A 16,212-nucleotide genomic window follows, 5' to 3' on the forward strand; every position below is an offset into this window, starting at 1 on the left:
CCCAGGGTCCCACCAGTCCTCTCCAAGCCCTGTCTGACCTCGTTTATGTAGTCCTCCGTAAATGTGGGGTTAGCATGTGAACCCAGCCATGTCCTCCCTACCCAGGACGTGCTGGAAGGAGGGAATCTGCGAAACGCTCTGCAAGAGCTGCAGCAGATCATCATCACCCCCATCAAGGCCTACAGTGTCCTCCAGGCCACTGTGGCTGCCGCCGCCGCCGCCGCCACCCCTACTGCCAAGGATGGGGGCCGAGGGGAGTCACTGCTGCCAGGTGCTGAGCCTCCCCTGGCTCACACTAGCACAGACAAGGGCACTGAGGCCAAGGACCCTTCAGCTGCAGAGAGCTACCCACCTCCACCAGCTCCAGCTCCCACTGATGGCAGTGAGCCAGCCCCAGCTCCCGTCGCCGACGGAGACATCCCCAGCCAGTTTACACGGGTGATGGGCAAAGGTGAGACCACCCAGGGCCCAGCAGTAAGTTCTGGGGTAAGGAGCAAAGTGAACCTAGGCATTAGGGATCAAATTCAAGTTCAGTGGTGGAAGCAGAGCTTTTTAAAGCACCCTTGGCACTAGAACACCATACAGAGTGACTGAGATTGAGGGTGGCAAGGGCTGTGTTCTTAGGTGTGTCCAGGCTGGTGACCGGAGACGGCTCTTACCCTCAGTGTCTTCAGCCTGAGAAGAAGACAGGACTTAAGTCGGAGGAAACTGCATACCAGTGCAGGGTGAAAAGATAAGGAGAATTCATCGGTGGTCTCAGAGGGGATTAAAGTCCACAGGATGGGTGTGGCGAAGCTCTGAAAGAGCTCAGCCTTCTCCTAAGTGTAACATTGCGAAATTTAAACTCGGGTCTAGATCCTTTTAGCTGTGACCTTTTAGAGGTGACTCAATCTCTTTGAGCCTCAGGTTCCTCAGGCTAAAAATGGCCACATTGATGATATTGTTTTAAAAGTTAAAAGGAGAAAAATTATTATCGACTTTGTATTTGTCTTATGCCAGGCACTTTATATATCTTCACGATAAGCCATGCTTGGCACGTAGCTAGTACTCATCCAGCCCGAGTTTCCTGTCCCTCCTCCTGTGGCAGACGGCATCTTGGGGGCTAATCTCCACCCTTTCCCATGTCCTCCAGTGTGCACCCAGCTGCTGGTGTCCCGACCAGATGAGGAAAACATCACTAGTTACCTCCAGCTCATCGAAAAGTGCCTGACTCATGAGGTGAGAACTTCTCTAGAGCTCCCAAGAAAAGTGGCTCCATCACTCTCGGAATCAGAACCATTGTTCCTTATGTGGCCAGCAGGGCCCTGGCTGGCTCCTGCTTGCTTTTCCAGCCTTCATCTCACCAGTTTGGGGTTCAGTGGATGCCCTGAGCTTTCCTTCTTGGAGTCTTTGTACAATGTTCCTTCTCTTGTAAACAACTCCCCCTCCCCCGACCCCCGTGCTCCTGCCATTGGCCCCTCATACTAGATCAGGTTTCTCCTGCCTCCTGTACTTCTCCCTTACCGCGCTCGTCAGTTATGATTGCATGTGTATCTTCTCCACAACTAAACTGTAAGCTCCACATGCACAGGTCACCTCTGCATCCCAGCATGGCCTGGCACAGGGCGGGCAGTCGATCAATATTTGAGCAAATAAATGGAAGGCAGATCTGAAAGAAGCTCCCCCTCTCCCTGCTTCACTTCCCTAATTCTAGGCTTTCACGGAGACACAGAAAAAACGGCTGCTGTCCTGGAAACAGCAAGTGCTGAAGCTCCTCCGGACCTTCCCGCGCAAAGCTGCACTGGAGATGCAGAACTACCGGCAGCAGAAAGGGTGGGTGGACCGCCAGGGCACGCAAACCATCCCTCCTCTGCTGGTTGACAGCGAGTACTTAGAGGGATGATTGCATTCTGGGCTGGGAATCCAGTGGTACTCATTCAATCACTGGGCAACTTACACACATCACTGAGTGAAGACTTACCAGCAAATCAGGGTGTTCTTAGCACTGAAATATGGTCCCGAGCTGGAAAAACAGCTCATGTCCTGAGAGTAGGCCCCTTGCCTGTCCCTTGTTCTCACCTATGTGCAGAGGGTTCTGAAAGCCCTTCTCACCCCAAACAAGTAACAATATCACACCTGAGTATTACAGTTAGAACTGCTTTGTGTGGGTGTGGGGGACAGTCCCCTTCTCCAACCTTGGGGTACCCTTGGGCAGAAGGAAAGAGATGAGTAATGTGGGGATTTAGGGAATCCTCGCTCAGAACAGCCCTGTGTTCTGTCTTGCCCACTGGGATTGTGGGGGGAGGCGAGGAAGGGGTGGACACATGGGCCTCATCCACCTAAACTGACACTGCCTTCTCTCTCCCAGCTGGGCGTTTGGCTCCAACTCGCTCCCCATAGCTGGCTCTGTGGGGATGGGCGTGGCCCGGCGGACCCAGCGGCAGTTCCCATTGCCTCCCCGGGCCCTCCCTCCTGGCAGGATGGGGCTTCTGAGCCCCTCAGGCATTGGGGGCATCTCCCCCCGACATGCCCTCACCAGCCCCAGCCTTGGGAGTCAGGGCCGACAGGTGCGTGGCTAGAAGCAGAGAGCCTGGCACTCCTGGGGTTGGGGTGATGGTGCCTGGGATGTGTGTATCCATGTCATTGCATCTGGGCCTGACATAGAGGGGTGGGGCTCCTTTGCCAGCTCCACCACTCCTGGGCCTCTTCCCTGCTCACCTACTTTCTCTCTTCCCATGCGCTTTGCAGAACTTGTGGTTCGCCAACCCTGGAGGCAGCAACAGTATGCCCAGCCAGAGCCGCAGCTCTGTGCAGCGTACCCACTCGCTCCCAGTCCACTCATCACCCCAGGCCATTCTCATGTTCCCTCCAGGTAAGGTACCCCAATCATCAGGATTCTGCCTCCGCAACACCTTTAGCTGGCCTTTCTCTTCTCTTCTGGGTCTCATACACTCCAGCACCTCTCCCCATACTTCCCACCAGTCTGTACCCATCTCCCTGCAGAGTGGCTTTTCTTATACTCTTCCCCACCCCCAGTTCAGTCTTCTCTCTCAGGTTCTGCCTTCCTTCATCTCCTCTCACTCCTGCATGTCCACCTCTCTCCCTTCCTGTGTTGTAATCTTCGTATCTATGTTGGTCTGTCACCATCTCTTTGGCAGGAATTGAGGGGATCATAAAGTCAAAGCATCCAAATGAAGGGGAGTCCTGCCTGTCAGTCCACCGACATTCTTTCAAAAGCCAGGTGACCAGGCAGGAACCGTTAGACTTCAGTTCTTGGATCAGGTTTTATACCAGAGAGTGTTTGAAGTAGGAGGACTGTTTTCCCTCTGCTCATAGGACCAGCCTAGAAATGGGAGATTAGAATGAGGGCTAAGTGGACAGAAGGAAGAGGGTAGAGAAGCACTAGCCCTACCTTGCTCAGTGACTAGGGATGACGTTCTCTGCCCTGTGCCAGCCCCCCACTGCTAGGCACCAAGGCTGCAGAGGCAGATAAGGCTGGTCTAGAATGAACTGCTTTTGGAGAGATCTTAGATATGCAGGTGACCCTAAGCTCTCCATGTCATACACTGCCAAATCAGTAGGGATTCTTAATTTATTAAGAGATTGTTTAGACTGCCACCTGTTGAAGGCAGGAGATTGTCATGTTCATCCTAATACAGGGCTTGGCATGTGGCAGGCATCTGTAAATGATGTTAAAAGACTGGATGGACAAACTGCGAGAGCAAAAAAGAACAGTTCTTTTGACTAGAATGCTGTGTGCTAGGTGTGTGCTAGGCTGTCAGGCAGTTTTCCTGCATCGTCAAATCAAACCCTCCCAAACCGCACGTGTGAGGGCACTGATGTTCTCATCTGATCAGTCACAACGCTGAGGCTCAAAGAGGTGATGTGCCCAAGGTTAAACCTTTTTTTGTTAGGAACAGACAGGTGGTCTGATGTGGCCTGAGCTCAGGGTTCAGAGGGGATGAACCCTGATGAGAGGTGTAGCCAAATGTGGGAGCAGGGTCTTCTAAACCAAATAAAAGCTCAGATTTATTCCTGACAGGAGTGAGGAGCCCAGGAAAGCTTTTAAGCAGTGCGGGGTGAGTTTAAGTCTGCCCAGGGAGGTGGGCTGTTTCCTAGACTCCAGAACAGGAGGCCCTTTTGAGAGTCAGTGTGAGGATAAGCCCCTGTGGCTGCCATCCTGACTTGCCCTGCCTGCCTGGCCTGCACAGATAGAATTTTGCCTGTAGGAGCAAGTCCAAGTGAGAATGTACAGAGTAGGTCATCAGTCAGAGAGCACGCGGCTGCCCAGATCCCAGAGCAGATGCCCAGACTGTGCTCAGCGCAACATGTATTGTGTCCAAAATAGTCGGCTTTTGTGTGGCCTCCAGGAAGCCCCCTAAGCTTCACATCACTCTGTCTCCACATCAGGCTTTCTCTATTTTGCCAAGCCTCTCCCTTTGCCATTGCTGCCTCTGCCTGCTTTGTGACACACCCGGGCCTGTCTCTCTTTCATCTCTGTCTAGTCACACCTTCTATCCAAGTGCGTGCATGTCTCTCGTGCTCGGTTTCTGTCTCTCCCTCCCTCTCCCGCTCCCTCTTCATCCCTCTCAGCCTCTTACCCATGCCATCCCATCGGTTCTTTGTCTTCCTGGCTCTACTGTTCACCCCAGTCCAGTCCTGCTCACCACCTCCACTCTCCTTTCTCCCACCCAGACTGCCCGGTCCCTGGGCCTGACCTGGAGATCAATCCCAATCTGGAGTCTCTGTGTCTGAGCATGACAGAACACGCCTTGGGTGGTGAGCATTTTCTCTTTCCCTGACCCAGCTCCCACCTACCCAGCAGCATCTACACCTCTGAACTGAGCAACTCAGAGTCACCCTAGGGGGTCCATAGGGGAGGCCGGACTCCAGGGAGGGCCTGACTGGGATGACAGGCTACCAGAGTGCCTTCTCCTGAGCCTCCTGCCAGCTCCTGACCTTCCTCCCTTCCTCCCTTTCTTACCACAGATGGGACAGACAAAACCTCCACCATCTGACGGGACCCACAGCCCAGCGCACCCATAGGCTCCCCGGGCGGCGGGCGGGGGCCAACCCCCAACGGGCTTCTCCACGACAGCGAGAGGGTGGGCTGGCTCAGCTATACATTCTAATATTTTTCTACTCTCTCACCCTTTTAACTTTTGTTTAACATTGGCACACGCCTTGCTCACCCCCAGGCCTGTTGAGGAATCTCTACTGAGGCCGGGGAGGTAGCGGGCAGCCAGAATAAAGGGGGCAGGGACTGGCCAGCCTGCCTGCCCTCTCCTTCCCTCCATCTCCCTCCTTGTCCCGTCCCACCCCTGCCTCCTCCAGACAGCCCGCCACCTGCCCCTCCCAAGGGAGCAGCCTCCCCCAGAGACTCACTGACCCATGATCCTGTGGGCCCGGCTCAGAAACATCTGACATTTAGAAAGAGACAAGCGGGATAGAAAACCTGCTCTCCTGAATGTCATTTGAGAGGCGCTAAGGAGAAGGGAGCAGGTGAGGAGATGAGCTTCTCCTCGCCACCTTCTCCTCCCCTATCCATCCCCATCATTCCCCGAGGACAGGAGCCACCCTCCTCTCACTCACCTCCTTTCGCCCTGTTTATCAGAGGTTCTCTACAATTAATTTCTTAGACCTATTTAAGATACATATTTATATAGTTCTTAACGGTTTTTCTCTCATCATTCCCTCTCATTTTTAGAATCCCCAGGCCTCTCTCTGAGCCAAGAAAGTGGCAGGGGAAGCCTGAATTTATGAGGGGAGAGGGGCAGAGCCCCCTCCTCAAACCCCCTAGCCCTTCCCTACTGCACCCCCAGCCCTGGCTCCCCAGATGCAGAGATCGAAGGTAGGGAGCCAGGGCAGCCAGTGAGGTCAGGAAGTCTGTTGCCTTAACGTCCCTCCCTCCACCAACATACACCCTTCTCCACTCCCAGGTCTAGTTGCTGAAAGACTTGGGGGTGAGAAATAAGGGAAAGGGGGATGGTTTGGTTTTTGGTTTCTTTCCCCACCCTCTTTTCTTTCACCTTTCCCTCACCCCTCATTATGTCATGACCTCATTAAGTGAAACACTATAGCATAACCCAGAGATTTGTCCCAGCCCCAGAGTTATAGACCCTCTGGTCCCTGTTCGTACTGCAGGGTTGTGCTGCAGCCAAGGTGGAGGGAAGGGATTTGGGGGTTCAGGTTGTGGGGCAGCCAGGGTCCCCTATTCCAACCCCCTTTTCTCCCTCAACCCCCTCACAGGGACATTCTCAAGCTTTTCACACCGAAAAGGAAAAAAAAATGTTATTTTTAGATACATTTTATGAATAACTTTTGTTATGAATATGGCTGGTAACCATTGTGTATGTTATTAAAGATACAAAATGTTGGGAAAAAACAAAAAACCAAAAAAAAAAAAATTTTAAAACCACCGCCCTCCCCGCACTCACCCCATTCCCCTGACCTTCTTGCCCCTGCCCTCCTGGTCTGCAGCTCCCTCAGCTCTGAGCCCAGGGAGTGGGAGGAAGCCAGAGGGTGGTGTAGCCCTGAGGACCTATTCCAGGTCCCCACCTCCTCTCCCAGTGCCGGGCTGGGTGGGGTGTCAGGTTTATTTATGTACCTCTTGCACACTCATCAACCTATGCAAGTCCCCCACCCCGGCCCCTCCATGTTTCTGTGCCTTTGCTCATTCCCCTCAAATTCCCAGGGCTTCTGCAGTCCCCTCCCACTAGCCCCGGGAAGTGGGATAGACAGGGGCCACATTGGTTGGACTCAGCAGGGTGTCCCTCTTACAGGACCCTCACCTCCTCCCAGCCAGTCCTGTCTTGCTCATTTTCCATCAGAGTAAGCTGGCTCTGCCTGGCACTGGTAGGTGGTGAGGGACACCCCCGCCCCCAACACAACGGGAGGCAAGAGCTTCCCTCTGTCCCCACCTGACAGCAGAGTGTGCAGGACGCAGGCGGCCCCACTCTGATGGGCAGGACCCTGGCCCTCTCCTGCTCCAGCCCCTCCCCACCCCACCCCACCCCACCCCCGCCATGATTTCACCCTCCCTTATATCCCCAGCCCCACTGGCAGAATCAGCTTTGAGTAACTGTACAGTTTTTCTCGCTGTTGAAGAAGACTTATTTGTTGGAGTTTCACTTGTTTAATGGTCTGGGCTTATTTTGGAAAAAAAAAAAAAAAAAGGATTCCGACCTCTGTTATGCTGTTTCATTGAAAAACCTAATGGGTCCTGTCTCTGTGGCCTTTGCTTCTATCCCTTAAGCTGAGGCCACTGAGCACCTGGGATGGGGGTGGGGTGAGGGATAGGGTGGGAGGGGGAGGTATAGGCAGAACAAGACCATTAAGCCCCAGAGAGGGAAACAGAAAAGCTCGCTTTATTAACAGCAAAGGTTTCGAGGACAGGAGTGAAAGGCTTACAAACAGATCCTGAAAAAGTGCCTTCCTGCACATAATCATCATGTCTGTGCCAGCCCTGAGGCCCTGGGACTCAGTCACTGTCACTGTCAGCTTCACTGGAATCGGAAGCTGCGGCTTCGCTGCCATCCTCCTGGGCCGAGTGCTCACTGCCACTGGGGAAAGGGCTGGCGCTGCGGCTGGGGCTGGGACTGCGGCTGGGGCTGGGGCTAGGGCTCCGCTGGCCACCCCCATCACTGCCGCTCTCTGAATCATTGTCACTGCCGTGGGCCCGTCCTCTGTCCTCATCATCAGAGTCAGCATCCTCTGAATCCGCATCACTGCCAAAGATCTCCTCTTTGTCCCGGGCAGCCCGGGCCTCATCCTCACTGCTCTCGTCCTCGCCACTAACACTCTTGTCACTCCCCTCATCCCTGTCACCCTCCTCCCGTTCACTCTCGCTGCCTGAGCGTTCATCCTCGCTGCCTTCTTTCTCACTGCTGCTGCCCTTCTCTCGCTCCTCATCTGTGAGAGAACAGGAAGAAGTGAGACCCAGTTCCCCACCCTCCCAGGCCTCCCAGGGTTTGGTTTGTGTAGCTTTACCTGAGCCCCCAGCTTCTTTCTCTTCTGTCTCCATCTCTTCTTCCTCTTCCTCCTCGGGTTCGTGGTTCTCCAGCTGGGCCTTCCGTGCCTCCTAGAAGCAGTAGGGTTGAGGAGAAAGGGAGGGTATACTCTCAGGCATCTGTCCCCCTTACCAACCACCACACTCCCCATGGGTGCCCCGGGCCACTGGAGCTTGTTACCTGGGCTTCTAATTCCTTCTCGTTCATGTCCCGGTGTTTGACCACAAGCAGGGCATTGGTACCCGACTGAACCCCAGCCTTGGCCCGGCGCTTACTCAGACGGACCCTGCAGTGGGCAAGGTTGGGGAAGAAGTGTGGAAGATGCAGTTAAAAAACCCAGGGGTGGGGGATCTCGTCCGACCTGGTTCTTCCTCACCAGTGCTCAGCCCAGAACAGGCTAGAATAAATACAAATGGAATAAGAGAGACAACTCTGGTGTGGGGTGGGGGAGGGGAAGGGAAAGATGACAGCTCCCAAGATACCAGATTGGTGCCCATTACTTTATAAAGTGTGTAATAACATGTAGATTTTAATGTGAATTACTAACATTTAAAAACAGTTTCTAGATTTCTGGCTTTTAGAAAATATGATTCTTGGCCCCACTGGGCCTTTCTGCCTCCCACAGCATGTCAGCAATAGGTTGTGGTATCCCTTGCAGGTTGCCCAGAGCTCTCGGTTGCCTAGAACCCACTAGCCCACCGTGCTGCTTTTTATAATTCCTGCTTGGTTTACAGGGGTCAGAATTTGTAATCTCTGCTTTAAACAGAAATTCAAGGTTATGCTTTTTTCCCCCAACCCTTATACGAAAGGTCCAGCCAACAGTAAATTTTCAGCCATCAGAGAAGTTTTGGGGGTCATACATTTGAACATGGGTATCCAGAGTTCTATTTAAAATACTCTAGTTTTATGTGTAACCCCCCCCCAGACACACACACACATTTGCTATGTTTACTTCCACATGAAGCCTCTTAATATCAAGAATGTTGGCTATATACCCTACACAAAAGCTCTAAATATCTCCAGTGACATGATTTTCTCTCTGGGTTCTGGTGTTAGAACCAGGCCCAGTCTACATGCATAAGCAGGCTTCTACTGCTCTTGCTTAACAAATGCATGTGACAAATCCGTAGGTACAGATGACCTCCAAGATGGCATACTAGGGTCTTGACCCTGAAGCAGAGCCCCAGGCTCATCTGAAATAGTGTGCTGAGTACCTGGTTTCCAGCTCATTGTAGTAAACACCATCACCCTCTCGGAAGATGAAGAAGTAATTTTCCTCGTAGCCCTTGCTGGCCTTGTTCTTCACATTCCAGTTGTACTCCCGAGCAATCTTGTAGTCATATCTGAGGAGGAGAGGGACAGGTTTAGCCCCATTACTTCTCTGAGAGAAAGGGGGACACACTTCTCAATCCCCAAAACCTAACCCCAACCCACGCACACATCATCTGGTGCATAGTCCATCTCCTCCTCCTGGTCTCGCTTTCGTTTCTTCAACGTCTCTTCCACAGGCAGGAAGTAGGCCACAAACTGGTTCCCTTCCTCATCCATCATGCCCCTGGTTGGAGGAACAGGAGGAGCAGTGATTAGTGAGGACAAAGGGCAAAGGAGGAGCAGATCAAGGTGGGCAGCAGGGCCACTTACCTAATCATGGCCTGAGACATCATCTCCAATGCAGCTGCACCACTTGTGTCCTTGGGGGCTGGGTCTGAGTCAAAGATAACCTGAGCACATGGATTGATCCACATCTGGGGGATGGAGGGCACTGGCATTAGACTGAGATGGGCAGAGATGGCAGGCTGTTCCCCTCTGCCTCCTGTTCCAGATCTTACCTTAAAGTCTGGGAAAACAGGCATGACTTCTACTGGTGTCACCCGGGGCTTGCTGTAATGCTGGGAGATCTGGCAGAGGCAAAAACAAGGTGAGAAGGACGAAGAGCTCTGGAGCCACCCTTTTGCCTGCTCCCCCATCCCAGTCCCTCAATTACTGATTTCTGGGCATCCTCAAAAGTCTTCTCAATGGCTGTGATCTGGCTATCCCTGTCTTTGTATATTTCTTCCTCAGTGAACTGCTGTTTCACAGAAACCCCGATCCTAGGGATGACGAGAAAGGCTTTTAGGGGCCACTGGACACACCTGAAGTTTCCACCTTCCCTTCCTACCCATCATGACTTACTTGACCTCAGGCTTTTCATTAGAGATACCGTAACGGTTGAACTCAGTGGAGATGTACTCAGTCTTCCGCATCCATGGTACCACCTTCGCATGCTGCTGAGACCTGGGGTGGACGATCAGGCATTGCAGGACTCCACTGCCCTCCTCCCATTGGAGCCAGTCCCCCACTCAGCACTCCCTCACCTCTTGGAGCTAGTGGGGGCCTGAATCTCCTCTTCCAGAAGCTTCTCATCAGCCGGATCTAAGAGTACTAGAGGAGAACAAGGAGGCAAGAGGACCATGAGGGAGGCCCAGGTGTGGCCTTTGCTGAATTAAAGCAGGCCCTCCCTATCTCCCTACATACCATTGGGGTCAATGCGGTAGGTGTCAGGATTGATGAGGTCGATGGTGACCCCCAGGTCTGGCTCAGTCAGGAGATCATGTTTATGCTGTTTTTCCAAGGAAGTTGCTTTGTACTGGACAAACCTGAGTGGGAACATATGCCCATGATGGTCTCTTGATTCCAGCTGTAACCCTCACATCCCTTCCTCACAGAGGCTAAATTTTTCCAGGGAGGAACTCAGAGTGGAGTACCCCACCCCCATATACACCCTGCTGGAGTTAGAAGGCTGGCTCCAGTGGAAAGATAACTATACACTGCTCGTTCAGCAAACATTTATCAGGCACCTATAACTACAGTGTATGCTAGGTACTGTTCTAGGTCCTGAGGAGGAAACAGTCAACAAGACAAACAGTCCTTGTCCTCAAGGAGCTCACACTCCAAGTGAGCTGTTTCCCATCCCTGATCTTAGTCTCACCTGTTCTGGTCAAAGGGGTAGGTGATGAACTTGGGGTCGAAGGGGATGTCAGGGAGGCTATTGCAGTACTTGACTCGGCAGACCACTCCAGACCTGGGAATACAATGGCTCATTTAAAAAGCTACTACAAGGGTCAAGAGAAAAAAGCTTCAAAATCGAACTACAATAAAAAGGAGATACACAAGAGCTAAAACACAACAATAACAAAATATGGAGGGGGAGTAAAAATGTCCTTATGTAAATATTTAAATACCTATCAGCTTAATATAGACTGCTGTTGATATCCATAAACCTCTAAAAGATAAAGAATAGAAAGAAACCCCAACAAAATGCTAAAGAGAACCACAAGAGAAGAACAGAGAACTATAAAAACACCCAAAAAACAATGAACAAAATGGCAGTAAGTACATACTTTTTAATAATTACTTTAAATGTAAATGGATTCAATGCTCCAATAAAAATACAGAGGGTAGCTGAATGGATTAAAAAGCATGACCATCTATATGCTGCTTATAAGAGACTTCAAATCTAAAGACACATAGACTGAAAGTAAGGTTTTGGAAAAAGATATTCCACACAAATAAAAACAAAAGTAGGGTAGCAATATTCATGTCAGATAAATAGACTTTAAAAGGAAAAGTGTAAAAAGAGGCAAAAAAGGACATTACATAATTATAAAGGGGTAAGTCTAAGAAGTGAACACAGCAACTATAATAGCTATGCACCTAACATAGGAGCACCTAAATATAAAAAGCAAATATTAATGGCCATAAAATCCACAGTAATACAATATACTAAGGAACTTTAATACCCCATTCACATCAATGGGTTAAGTTCATCCAGACAGAAAATTAATAGTGAAATAATGGCCTTAAATATCACATTAGACCAGATCGACTTAATGCTTACAGAACATTTCACCCAAAAACTGCAGAATACACATTTTTTTTTTCAAGTACACATGGGACATTCTTCAGACTAGATAACATACTTGGCCACCAAACAAGCCTCAAATTCAAGAAGACTGAAATCATATCGAGCATCTGTTCCAACCACAATGGCATAAAACTGAGACAAACTACCAGAGGAAAACTGGAAAAAAAAAATATGTGAAAACTAAACAACATGCTACTAATAGAGGAACTCAAACAGGAAATTAAAAACTATTTTGAAAGAAAGATGAAAATACAACTTTTCAAAATTTATAGGATGCAGCAAAAGCAGGTCTAAGAGGGAAGTTCATAGCTAGCTATATAGGCCTACCTCAAGAAATAAGAAAAACCCCAAATAAACAATCTAACTGTTCACCTAAAGGAACTAGAAAAAGAACAAACAAAACTCAAACAGGAAAAAATGATTAAGATTAGAGTGTAAATGAGTAAAATAGAAATTTTAAAAACAACAAAAGATGAATAGAACTAAGCTGGTTCTTTGAAAAGATGAACAAAATTGACAAACCTTTAGCCAAACTCATCTAGAAAAAAAAGCCCAAATAAAAATCAAATGAAAGTACAACCAACACTACAGAAATACAAAGAATTGTTAAAAAAAAAAAAACAAACTACAATTACATGTTGACGAATTCAACAATCTAGAAGAAACAAATTCTAGCTGTATATTACCTTCCCAAGACTGAACCAGAACAGAAAATCTAAACAGACCAATTACTAGCAATGAAACTGAAGCAGTAATCAAAACATTCCCAATGAATAAAAGTCCAGGACCAGATGGCTTCACAGGTAAACTCTAACAAACATTCAAAGAAATAATACCTATACTTCAAACTATTTCAAAAAATTGAAGAAATGTTTCTAAACTCATTCTATGAAGCCTTGATACCAAAACCAGACAAATTACCTAAATAAATAAGTAATTTAAAATATTACAAGCTAATATCCCCAATTAATGTAGGTGCAAATTTTTTTAGCAAAATATTAGCAAACTGGATTCAACAATATATTAAAAGGATTATACACCAGAGATGCAAGGATCGTTCAACATCCGGAAATCAACATGACACATCGCATGAACAAAACAAAGGATAAAAACCATATGATCTTCTCAATAAATGCAGAGAAAATATATGATAAAATTCAACATCCTTTTATGATGAAAACTCGACAGTGGGTACAGAAAAAATATACTTCAACATAATAAAGGCTATATATGACAAACCCACAGCTAATATTATACTCAATGGTGAAAAGCTGAAAGTTTTTCCTCTAAGATCAGGAACAAGAAAATACCCATTATCACCATTTCTATTCACCACAGTATCAGAAGTCCTAGCCACATCAATCAGACTAAGTAAATGATATAGTATAATTTATATAATTAATAAAAAATAAAACTCATTATTTGCAGATGACATGATCTATATATAGAAAACCGAAAAGAATCTGCCGAAAAACATTTAGAACTAATAAATGAATTTAGTAAAGTTACAGGATACAGATCAATATACAGAAATCTGTTGCATTTCTATTCACCAATAATGGATGATTAGAAGGAGAAATTAAGAAAACGGTCCCATTTACGGTTGTGTTCAAAAGCATGAAATACTTACTTAACCAAAGAAGTGAAAGACCTGTACTCAGGAAACTATACGACGTTAAAGAAATAAATTGAAGAAGATGCAAATAAATGGAAGATATACATTTCTAATGCATTGGAAGGATTAATATTGTTAAAATGTCCTTACGACCTGAAGCAATTTACAGATTCAATGTGATCCCTATTAAAATACCATTCTTCTCAGAACTAGAAACATAGAAAACCACAAAAAAAACCCTGAAAAGCCAAAGAAATTTTTAGAAAGAACAAAGTGGGAGGTAGCAAGCTCCCTGAGATCAAACTATATTATAAAGCCACAATAATCAAAACTGTGTGCTACTGACGGTAAAAACATACAGATCAATGAAATAGAATAGAAAGCCCAGAACTCTTCGCTTCAATGGTCAATCTATGACAAAGGAGGCAAGGCTATACAAATAGGTAAAGACAGTTTCTTTAACAAGTAGTGTTGGGAAAACTGAACAGATAAATGCAAAATAAAAATGGAACTGGACCACTTTCTTAAATCATATATAAAAATAAACTCAAAATGAATTAAAGGCTTAAATGTAAAATCTGAAACCATAAACTACTAGAAGAAAACACAGGCAGTAAAGTCTTTGACATCGCTCTTAGTAATATCTTTCTGGCAACAGCAACAGAAGAAAAAAGAACTACATCAAACTAAAAAGTTTTTGCATTGTGAAGGAAACCAACAAAACGAAGACAACTGAATGGGAGAAGATATTCACAAATGATACATACATAAGGAGTTGATATCTAAAATTTGTAAGGAACTCATACGCCATTATACCAAAAGACCCATCTAATTTAAAAACAGGCAGAGGACCTGAATAGACATTTCTCCAAAGAGGACAGATGGCCAACAGACATAGGAAAAGATGCTCAACATCAATGATTATCAAGGAAATGCTAATTAAAACCAAGAGATACCACCAAATACACCTGTCAGAATGGTTATCATGAATAAATAACAAGTACTGATAATGATGTGAAGAAAAGGGAACCCTCACACACCGTTGGTGGGATTGCAAACTATATGTGCAGCCAATATGAAAAACAGTGTGGAGTTACCATATAATCCAGCAATTTCGCTTCTGGGTATTCAACTGAGAAAAACAAAAACCCTAATTCAAAAGATATATGCACCTGTATGTTCACTGCAGCATTACTAGCAATAGCCAAGATATGGAAGCAATGTGGATGTCCATCAATAGATGAATGGATAAAGAAGATGCGGCATATATATGTGTGTATGTGTATATTATATATACATATATATGTGGTATTCGTTTTATATATGTACACACATATATTCAATAGAAGAATGAAATTCTGCCATTTGTGAAAACATGGATGAACCAACAGGGTATTATGCTAAGTCGAGAAAGCGTGATTTCACTTACATGTAAAATCTAAAATAACAAAACAAAACTAATAGAAACAGTCCACAAACATAGAGAATAAGTTAATGGTTGGCAAAGGGGAGGAGAGTGGGGATTTGGGAATTAAAAAAAAAAAAAAGGCACTGATATATTGAGGGGGGCAGCCCCTGCTGCCCCACCTCTGCGTCCAGGCCCCATTGGCCCACCCATCCTAGGAAAACAATAAAATGGGTCTCACCTCTCAGGCAGAGTCCGGTGGGAATTGGGCCTGGTGGGTAAAAGAGAGAGAGAGAGAGACATTGGTAGAAAGATGGAACGGATGAGACTGACAAGAGCGTGAAGGGGGCTTCTCCACACTTTTAAAAGAGTTAAGGACGGGGTGACAAATGCTAATTAATCCATTTGGTATGGGTGCTCCAAGTGCTTTAATGGAGGGAACCAAGTATTCAATTCGTTTTAGAGAAAGTGCTCAATCCCTTTTGAAGAGGGTGTCTTGAAGTGTTTAATAAAAAGAACCACGTACTCAATTGTTTTTGGAAAAATGGGTCTCCAGACGCTTGGCTGGAGGAATAAGAGTTCAATCCCTTCTGAGTAAAAGACTCCAAGAGCTTAATCCCCGAACTCCACGGCAGGGAGGAGGGGGCAACACCCCCCATCCCTGAAGGAACCCACCCCCCTTCGTGAAACTGGGCTCCCGTGACGTCACTGGCAGACCTGGGGGGCTAGTAGCGTTTTAGGTAGTCGCCCGAGCCCGACACCCCGCCTCCCCGAAACCAGGACAAACCTAGAGGACAACAGTATAGCCAGCCATGCGGTGTGGCGCCTACCTGTGGCCATCCTCCCGCTGGGCTTGGGTCTGGATGGTGGGCGCCATGGCGACAAGGCGACCGCAGTCCGGACTGGGTCCTTGCTGAGCCGCGGGAGACAAGATGGGACGTGCTGACTTCGGCGGACACAGAATCTGAGGCAGTGCTCGGGTTGGCGCCCTGTCAGTGAGGTTAGCTCGGTAGGCTGGTGAGAAGAGTTCCAGTGGAGATTCGGGTAAATGCGCAGCCGCCAACTCTCTGCAGCAGCTCCACCAACCGCCGCCGAGATAACGAGGCCACGACAGGTCGCCTCAGGCCGCGAGGCCTTCTGGAAAATAGAGTCCAGATTAAACCTACATCCAGATTGGCTAGCGTCTGAAGCGGAGCGAAAGAAAAGCCTCTTGTGATTGGTGAATCAAGAGCTCAGCTGGAACATAGGATTTGAGAGTCTAGTGTTGGTGGGGTGCCTTCTTTCCTCCCATTGGCTGAAT

At 47.8% G+C, this 16,212-nt stretch overlaps 2 protein-coding genes across 5 annotated transcripts in view; one reads left to right on the forward strand and one right to left on the reverse strand.

The window, feature by feature from the left end:
* The window catches only part of SAMD4B (sterile alpha motif domain containing 4B), a 35,418-nt gene extending 28,255 nt beyond the window's left edge, over positions 1-7,163 (forward strand). For 3 of the 4 annotated variants that reach the window (XM_016166778.2, XM_016166777.2, XM_016166775.2), the window contains 7 exons: positions 106-451; positions 1,133-1,218; positions 1,694-1,812; positions 2,348-2,546; positions 2,728-2,851; positions 4,675-4,758; positions 4,969-7,163. In XM_016166778.2, the coding sequence (XP_016022264.2) occupies positions 106-451; positions 1,133-1,218; positions 1,694-1,812; positions 2,348-2,546; positions 2,728-2,851; positions 4,675-4,758; positions 4,969-4,997 (987 nt within the window). In that variant the 3' untranslated portion in view covers positions 4,998-7,163. The remainder of the gene's footprint in view (positions 1-105; positions 452-1,132; positions 1,219-1,693; positions 1,813-2,347; positions 2,547-2,727; positions 2,852-4,674; positions 4,759-4,968) is intronic. The other variant, XM_016166776.2, reaches the window with a different exon arrangement.
* Positions 7,164-7,324: 161 nt separating this feature from the next.
* On the reverse strand, positions 7,325-15,964 carry PAF1 (PAF1 homolog, Paf1/RNA polymerase II complex component). The gene is made up of 14 exons (XM_016166779.2): positions 15,743-15,964; positions 15,154-15,183; positions 10,957-11,049; positions 10,503-10,624; positions 10,343-10,409; positions 10,161-10,262; positions 9,973-10,078; positions 9,818-9,886; positions 9,630-9,733; positions 9,427-9,543; positions 9,203-9,331; positions 8,169-8,274; positions 7,969-8,059; positions 7,325-7,890 (listed from the first exon to the last, which is right to left on the reverse strand). Exons 1-14 carry the CDS (start codon positions 15,787-15,789, stop codon positions 7,460-7,462), a joined length of 1,614 nt encoding a protein of 537 aa, XP_016022265.1. The 5' UTR covers positions 15,790-15,964; the 3' UTR covers positions 7,325-7,459.
* Between the last annotated feature and the right edge of the window lie 248 nt (positions 15,965-16,212).

The sequence above is a fragment of the Rousettus aegyptiacus genome, unplaced genomic scaffold, assembly GCF_014176215.1.
Source record: "Rousettus aegyptiacus isolate mRouAeg1 unplaced genomic scaffold, mRouAeg1.p scaffold_m13_p_14, whole genome shotgun sequence".
Lineage (NCBI taxonomy): Eukaryota > Metazoa > Chordata > Mammalia > Chiroptera > Pteropodidae > Rousettus > Rousettus aegyptiacus.

What these genes read in the sequence shown, in the direction of transcription:
- PAF1 (XM_016166779.2), bottom strand. Translation starts at nt 15,789, where the DNA reads ATGGCGCCCACCATCCAGACCCAAGCCCAGCGGGAGGATGGCCACAG. An exon ending in CTACCGCATTGACCCCAATG is followed by an intron (nt 10,410 to 10,502) that starts GTATGTAGGGAG and finishes GTTCTCCTCTAG; the next exon opens with TACTCTTAGATCCGGCTGAT. An exon ending in ATGTCTCAGGCCATGATTAG is followed by an intron (nt 9,544 to 9,629) that starts GTAAGTGGCCCT and finishes TCCTCCAACCAG; the next exon opens with GGGCATGATGGATGAGGAAG.